The 9,081-nt window shown below is 36.1% G+C and overlaps 1 protein-coding gene across 1 annotated transcript; it reads right to left on the bottom strand.

Annotated features, from left to right (window-relative positions):
• Positions 1-1,046: 1,046 nt before the first annotated feature.
• On the bottom strand, positions 1,047-2,969 carry LOC104214503 (uncharacterized). The gene is made up of 2 exons (XM_009764178.2): positions 2,836-2,969; positions 1,047-1,922 (listed from the first exon to the last, which is right to left on the bottom strand). Exon 2 carries the CDS (start codon positions 1,876-1,878, stop codon positions 1,216-1,218), a length of 663 nt encoding a protein of 220 aa, XP_009762480.1. The 5' UTR covers positions 1,879-1,922; positions 2,836-2,969; the 3' UTR covers positions 1,047-1,215.
• Positions 2,970-9,081: the final 6,112 nt, after the last annotated feature.

The following is a 9,081-nucleotide window of genomic DNA, read 5'->3' as shown; positions in this document are numbered from 1 at the left end:
ATGTGGGTAAGTTTAGTGTCGTTAATTAGAGCATTGGCTCATTGCCGACAGCAAGAAGATCAGGGCATGGTAGCCTTGTCTCCACGCAACGCAGCACAATCCTAACCCAAGGGACATGTACATGTAAGATCTTTTAACTCACGAAGATTTTAAAAAAAATGAAGATCAACTGCGAGCTAAAGAAAAATGGAGAAGCAACAAGATAATTATCCTTTGGGTGAGCACTATGTGGTGAGCATTTGTGTACACTGGGTAAATTTCTCCTTGTGTAATAGCCTGCAAATCACACAAGGGATGTAAACCGTACTAGGCAAGCCCTGTGCGACAGGCTCAACCCAAAGACATTAAGGGGGGATTCGATTCCAGTTCATACATATGACCTGGGCAACCCGAAGCGAAGGGTTAATATATTTCTATTTAGAAAACTCTTTTACATTATTTCTAATTTGCGGAAAAGTAAGTGGCATATGGTAATATAACAGCACGAAATAGGGTATGGTGATAAATGATAATGCTTTGGTGTTGTTTTGAAATTAAATTTCAACTCTAACAGCACCAATAATAGGGTTTGAGTGAAAGAACGTGCTTCTCTTTTGGTGAAAACTATTTCAACTCCTGGAAATATCTAAAAATAGTCCCGACTTCTATAACCAGATTAGACTGAAGGTAGTACCTTCAGATACGAGGCCACCATTATTAAAGAAGCAGCAGACAAAGGCCATTTTATCATCTTTCAAAGACAACGTGACTACAATCAAACTCAACGCAAAGCACAAGAAGCCACATCGTCTATTCCACCATGCACTATAAATCCTCTTTTTTCTTTTGGGTAAAGTGGGATTGCAGAATGATCTTCAACTAATAATGAAGAATCACAGTACAGTACACCTCCAGCAGAACACCAACGTTGATTAAAAGTAGCTATGCTCGGCTAGCTAGCATGAACAACCAAACTTCAAAAACAAAAGAAAACCAGCCAACTAATAAGCTTACAAGGGGGAGGGAAGAACATGCTAGAAGCACCTTGCGAATTCAAAATATACACATTTCACAGAAAGATAAACTGGTTACTTGAAATTAACAAAGTGCCCAGCATCTACATATCACCAAAGTTGTACTTGAGTAGAAACTTCATAGAGAGTGCTAAATTGACATATCCACATGCACAAAATCTGATGGCCACAGTTAGCATCAGGTATGGACTGAGTCCATTCGTTAACCCAACAAATAAATGAGCACAAGAAAACCAACAAGTAAGAACATAAACTTAATATTGCTATCTGCCTGTACTTGGGTTGTGTCTTGAGCGTTACGAACATGTGGCCCATGATATGCAGGAGTATATCCAAATGGGTAATTTGAGGTGGTAGGATATGCTGTCGGGCCAGGGAATCCATGAAACTGGAAGCTGAGTAACGAAGGGAACAATCCACCAAAACCAGCCGACATTGTAAAGTTACCAAATCTTGCAGTTGCTGTTGGAAAAAATCCTCCCATATGACCAAATCCAAGATTAGGAATATTATTTGATTGAGGTTGAGGAGCCGTTTCAGGTCGTTGTCCTGCAGGCCTGTTAGGAATTTCAAGGCCTGGGATTGGTTTCGATCTGGGATCAGTAGAAGTCCTTCCTCTGCCATAAAGAGGAACTAATTTCTCCTCCTGAATAAGGGCCTTACAAACAGGGCATTCATGGGATTGTGAGTGAAGACGTAGCCATCTATAAAGGCATGGCCAACAGTAGAGGTGACCACAGAGTGTCACAATGGGATCTTGCGCCAATTCAAAACAGATATTGCATTCAAAATCACCAGCATCATTGCTCCCATCCCCAGAGGAAGAAGAAGAGCTTTCAAATGCCCTGGTAGTTGAGTCCTGCATCTCACTCAGATATTATCTGTATTCCGGATGTTCAAAACCTTAACCTGTCAATTACAAGTATTAAGGGCTTCGCCAAAAAGAATGATTGGCAGATGTTAAGAAGAATACCAAATCAAGTTCATTCAAGTACACCTCAAGAAGTTTGTTTGGTTGGATAGAATATAGTTTCACTAGAACTTGATTAAATTGATAGTTTAAAATTATCTATCGCAATTAAAATATTTTCTACAACAAAGGGGAAAACAACTTACCATCACATTATTTCATATAAAAAACATCTTAATTCCGACACAGTATGATTTGCTTAAACAAAACCTAGACAGTTGTCAACCTTTAGTACTGCAAATATCGCCAATATACTATCTTCAAATCCTACCTTCCACATTGTACCATTGTCATATTGCAGCATACTCTGCCCGACCGAACAGTACATAGTGATATTCCCAAGATACAACATTCTAGGCAGAAAATTATTCTAATGATAAATATTTTGTGCTATACAAAACATTTCAAAGCATGAAAGAGCCCCATCCTAATATGCCAGATCTAACTGATTTGCCTATGTCAAACATCTTTCTCAAAGGAAAACTACGCGCGGAATATAAAGATGAAACCCCCAATAAAACAAAAACCTCAAATCTACCCTACGTCACAACAACACAACTAGTTGAAATTGGCTATATCATTCTTCTATTACAATTCCACTAAATTCGTGCTCAATTCATTACAATACTGGTCAATTATTTGCTTTTTAATGCCTCAATAACATAGAATGTAACAACAAGGGGTAAAAGCTACAATATTCACCATCCTGATCCTGACTAATAATAAATATTTCTATCAAAAAAGAAGAAAAGGTTCTCGATTTACAATAAAAAGCAGATTAGATCAGAAGAAATCACATGACATGCAAATTGCATAATATCAAAGGAAGACAGCGAGGATTTATCAACGTACCGGTTCTGAAGAAAATCAAGGGGAATTCGGAGGCAATTAATGGATCGAAGATAAAAAACGGTAATTCGAGCCCTTCAATTAGTATTGAACAAGTACTGATCCCAACAAAGATGATTCTAGGGTGAAAGTATTTCGTCTCTAATTTCAGTTATACCTGGAGACGGTCAACTGGCAAGTGCAACCGTCATTGCCCTTTTATTGGGCTGTTGTGTAACGGGGATGTAGGACCTCAGGCCCATAAAGCCCATTAAAGAATTTTTACATTCCTATACACTATATCAAATTATATTATCCTCTCTACTTAAGTTTACCTATAATTATATTTTATATACCCAATTATTATTTATGTACATTTTAAGAGAATTAATGATAATAATTAGTGTCCTAAAATTACTCTAACATATCTTCCACTCTCCCACGTTTCTCTCTCCACATCTCACCCCCTTTCCCCACGTATCTTGCACCCACCCATAATTCTATCATTGACAACCATTAAAAAGCTTTAAATTCGAATTTGAATTTTCAAAAAATATTATTTGTTTGAATTGGATGTTGTTGCAAAGAATTGCGAATTCTCTCTACGTCTCTATCTATCTCGCAATCCCTAATTTCAGTAATGTAAAGCAAAGGAAAAGAGAGCAACAATTCTACAATTGACAGCCATTAAAAAGCTTTGAAACTTTGCATTCGAATTTGGGTTTTCAAAAATCATTATTTGTTTGGATTGGGTGTTGTTGCAAACAATTGAGAATATGGTTTGGAGTTTATATATCAATTTTGAGGGGTTTTGGTGAAGATTAGACTTGGTTTTGGCTGAATTTCAGATTAAAACTCGAAGAAGAAGAAGAAGAAGAAGAAGAAGAAGAAGAAGAAGACATGATATACATTATATTTACGAAATTGTAGTAAAACTGTAGAAAAATTGTATTTTGTTGTTTATATATTTTTCTTTCATTTATTTAACTATTGTATGAAAGTTTAACAATATTGTATAAAAATTATATTTAAGTTGTATGATATTGTAGTTGTATATAACTGAGTAGGAATAATGTATGAAAATTGTAGATAAGTTGAAGATAAGTTGTATAATATATAATTAGTTGTATGAAATTTATTTTTACTATGTATAAATCAGATACAAAATATACAAAAGACATATTGTATAAAATTTGTATTTAAGTTGTATGTTATTATAGTTGTATTTAACTAGGTAGAAATAATGTGTGAAAATTGTAGATAAGTTGTGTATAATATATAATTAGTTGTATGAAATTTGTTTTTATTATGTATAAATCAGATACAAAATATACAAAAGACATATTGTATAAAATTTGTATAAAAATTGTGTTTAAGTTGTATGATATTGTAGTTGTATATAACTGGATATAAATAATGTATGAAAGTTGTAAATAAGTTTTACAAGCCTATGACATAAGCTTTGAGATTTTTTGTGTCTCTTTTAATTTAGGCAATTTGGTATTCAAAATTCTTCCAATATGAATTGACCTAGGTTAATCTATTTTGGATTTCTGCTTCGACTAATTCTGTCCAGATCTAATTCTGTAATTGATGATGGTACTTCTCATGCTTTTTAAATAATTCTAGTCAGTTTCTCTTCCCTTTCCACTGTAAGGGTTCAAGAGTATTTGAAGTTTTTTTCTTTGTTTGTTTGTGAATAGCATGTAACTTTTTCTTTCCCTTGCAATTTTAAGTTCATAACAGCTTCTGTTATCACTACTTCTTAAAAGCTGGTTTCTTTCCCATGCACAATATTGGAACTTCTTCACAATTCTAATACTTGCTTCGGTTCCAAATCCTCTATTTGATCTTGCTGGCATAATGCGTGGACAATTTGGGATCCCATTTTGGGAGTTCTTTTTTGCAACTTTGATCGGAAAAGCTCTTATTAAAACTCACATACAGACTCTGTTTATAATTTCTGTTTGCAACAATCAACTTCTTGATTGGGTGGAAACCGAGTTGATTCGGATGCTTAGTTTTATACCTGGTTTTGAAACCATGTTGCCAAGCTCCACTCCATGAAAGACAAGTATATGGATGGCCACCAAAACACCTATAACTTCAAATATAAAGGTGAACAAATGAGATTTCTCATTTGCTTCAGTTTGGAATGGCGTGGTTACGATCATGCTACTGAACTTTTTCATTAAGATTGTAAATGTTACTGCACATAGATACTTAAAGAAACAACAACAAAAGGAATTCACTGGTCTGAAGAACAAGTCATCCTGAGGGCAACCAGATAACCCTCTTCATTCATTCAAATGGATTCATAGATTTACTTTTCTTTCCAACTTTTTTGTCATTTGTCTTGTGGTCAGAAATAGGGTGAACAAAACGATTGGTAGCTTTGGTGATTGTATTGGAAAAAATTAAGCTTATATATGGAATTCATTATAAGATGACACGTCATGACACGTGGAACAGTCAAAGAAGGTTAGGTAATGAAGAATAATCAAATAGGCACGAGCTTCAACAAGCACGAGCAGATGTTCAGAGAAAAAGCAAGGAAGATAGACGCTCGAACCTCTTTATGATGGAAGGGAATGAATCTGATAGTAAATAAGGTACAGATACGTACTATTAGGCATTAAATATGGAAAACGTTAAGGAATCTTTATTGAATCAAATATGATTACTGATTGTAACGTTACACTAAATGTCATTAAATGCCATTAATTAATAATAATGACTCAATTATGGTAGAGACAAAATGTATTACCAAGAAATAGCTATAAAAGGAGAAGACTGATCATTTGTAAGGACACGAAATACTATTGGAATACATTGATTTACTTTGCATTCAGTTATTATTTCTCAATTATTCCTATTTCAATTTGATTATCAGTAACCCGAGTTCTTCTAATATAAGCTTTGACCAAAGTCCTTATTTTTGGTTAAACAAATTGGTTCCGTTACCGGGAATCTGATAATCATTTACTTTCTTAATCAATTCTTTCATCAAAAAATTTACCATGTTGAATAACAACGACAACAACCAACAAGATCCTCAACATCAGGAGAATGATGCGGGTGACAGGACCCCACTTCCCTCACCGCGTGATTCACTATGTTAGTCACGAGAAGGAACTCCAGATGGCTCTGAAACAAATAATGGGGTTGCAAATCAAATCGTATTCGAGGAAAATCAAAATGCTGGAGTTGCGAACGAACAAGAACTCAATGATGCCTTAAAAAATCTCATTGCTCAACAAGTCAGCAATGCTCTCCGAGCTTTTACCAGCCAATTGCCAGTTGCACCACTAACACCAACTCCGAATCAGAATACTTTGGAAAACCCACGTTCTAGGCTCGTAACTCAGGCACTGGTGGAACTCCAAGCGAATCTCGCGATGGTGAACCAGGTAACATAGTTAATTTTGATTTACAAAATTTAGTTCTAACCTTGCAGAAGCAGCTCAAGGAACTAAGCGATCGCATAAAGCAAATACTTGGAGTACCACCTGTAATCAAAGGAATAGACATGGATAAATACTCATAACAACCATGGAAGCTTAGTGCTGCTCTGGTGCTGATCCCGAAGAAGTTTAAAATACCTGACATTCCAAAGTATGATGGCACAACGGATCTACGAGACCACGTGACTGCATTTACAACTGATGTGAAAGGCAACGATTTAACCAAGCAAGAAATCGAATCAGTTTTGGTCAAGAAATTTGTTGAAACACTCACCAAGGGAGAATTGACATGATATTCTCTTTTACCCAAAAATTCTATAAATTCTTTTGCTGAGCTTGCAGATTCATTTATCAAATCGTATTTGGGAGCTCAAAAAGTTGAAAAAAGAAGGAAAGATATTTTCAAAATCAAGCAAGGAGATTCAGAGTTGCTTAGAGAGTTCGTGGATAGATTCCAGCGTGAAAGAATGATGTTACCACGCGTACTTGATAACTGGGCAACTATGGCTTTCGCCAGTAATTTGAATGAGAAAAGCTTAGAAGCCATAAGACGACTCAAGGAAAGTCTGCGTGAATTCCCAGCAACAACCTGGAATGACGTTTACAATAGATACAGCACGAAGCTAAGGATTGAAAAAGATACTATCTGCCGATCCCAAAAAGAGGAGAAAGTAAGTTAGAGATGAGCAGAAACTTAAAAAGGCCCGATAAAAATAGATACGAACCATACATGGGCCTAGTAGGAAAATACTCACGATCAAAGCAGGATAATTCAAGGTATGATCATAGATCGAGGAATAGAGAGTCGGGTTTATCATCAATGTTTGGAAACGATCGAAATACACGAGAGACGCGAGATGATGATACGAACTTAAAGGCAAGATTTGGCGGATACAATTTTAATGTCAGCACTTCAGAGTTAGTAGTCGTATTAAGAAGCATGGGTGACAAAGTATGATGACCAAAAGAAATGAGATCAAATCCAAATAGACGTAATCCTGACCACTGGTGCGAATTTCACAACGATCATGGTCATAATACAGCATATTGTAGATTGTTACAAGGGGAAGTCGACCATCTTTTAAAGCAAGGGTATCTCACCGAATTATTTAGTGAAAAGGGTAAGCAAGCATACATGAAAAACAGGCAGGATCCCCCTAAACCTCCTTCTTTCAAAAGGACCGTTAATGTTATAAGCGGGGGAGAAGAAATCAACGGCGTGACATTTACAGCAGCCAATAAAGTTTCTAAAGTTACAATTATCCACGGGAAGCGAGTCCGACATGTTCTGGAGGAAGAAAGTATAACATTTGATGATGCAGATACGGATGGCGCGTTAACTCCACATAACGTTGCACTGGTAATATCTCTACTTGTACATGATACTAATGTGAAATGGGTTTTGATTGATCCAGGTAGTTTCGTGAACATTATCTTGCTAAGAGTACTAAACGAGATACAAGCTGAAGATAAGCTAGTACCAAAGGCACATACCTTGTCTGGATTTGACATTTCAAGCGTTGTGACAAAAGGGGAGGTAACACTTACCATATTCACAGAAGGGGTTGTCAAAGATACGAAATTTCAGGTGGTAGAAATAGAAATGGCTTACAATATGATTCTCGGGAGACCATGGATCCATGAGATAGATGTCGTTCCGTCTACCTTACATCAGGTTATTAAATTTCCATCACCATGGGGAGTACGATAAATCCACGAGGATCAACAAACATCCAGGAGCATCAACTCTGTAGCAGATTCAAGTACGAAAAATGAAAAAAATAGAAATTACAGAATCCAGTTGAGGATATCACGACACAAGCCTCAACTGAACAAGGGCGAACAGATGTGGACTTAAGGCCCGATTCCATCCAAGAACCAGAAGAAAATGAAAGTATCAAAACGACGATTGAAGAACTGGAGGCTGTAGAGTTATTTGCACAATGGCCTGAAAGGAAAGTCTACATCGAGGTCAACTTAAGCCACGACATGAAAGGTAAGTTGATTGAATTTTTAAAAACTAACGTGGATTGTTTTGCCTGGTCCTATTATGATATGACAGGAATACCCTCAAAAGTAATGACTCACAAGTTAAATGAAGACCCGTCATATCCACCTATCAAACAAAAGAAGAGAAAGCATGTGACTTTCAAAAATCAGGTGATTCAAGATGAGGTTCAAAAACTATTAAAAATTGGGTTTATCCGCGAGGTAAAGTATCCTAATTGGTTAGTCAACACTGTAGTAATATAAAAAAAGAATGGCAAATGGCGAGTCTGTGCAGATTACACCGACCTTAACAAAGAATGTCCTAAAGATTCTTTTCCATTACCACATATAGATCAACTGATTGATGCTACTGCAGGACATGAATTGTTAAGTTTTTTAGATGCGTGTTCAGGGTATAATCAGATCAAAATGGATCCCCTAGATGAAGAAAAAACTTCATTTATAACAGACAGAGGGACTTACTGTTATAAAGTAATTCCCTTTGGTCTCAAAAATGCTGGTGCCACATATCAAAGATTGGTGACCAAAATGTTCCAAGAACATTTAGGAAAAACTATGGAAGTCTACATAGATGATATGCTTGTCAAATCTCAACAATCAGGAGACCATATATCGCATTTGACTGATACATTTCAGATCTTACGAAAATTCAATATGAAGCTAAATCCCAAGAAATGTGCATTCAGCGTTTCATCAGGTAAGTTTTTGGGTTTTCTTATTTCTAACCGAGGTATTGAAGTAAATACCGCGCAGATTAAAGCCATTGAAGAAATTCCTGACATTCTTACAAATAAGA

This window comes from Nicotiana sylvestris, chromosome 2 (assembly GCF_000393655.2).
Source record: "Nicotiana sylvestris chromosome 2, ASM39365v2, whole genome shotgun sequence".
NCBI classification, from domain to species: domain Eukaryota; kingdom Viridiplantae; phylum Streptophyta; class Magnoliopsida; order Solanales; family Solanaceae; genus Nicotiana; species Nicotiana sylvestris.
The sequence above is the reverse complement of the archived record's forward strand: the minus strand, read 5'-3'. Positions and strand labels throughout refer to the sequence as shown.

Bases quoted from the DNA above. Each gene is read 5' to 3' on its own strand.
- LOC104214503 (XM_009764178.2), bottom strand. From the start codon at position 1,878: ATGCAGGACTCAACTACCAGGGCATTTGAAAGCTCTTCTTCTTCCTCT.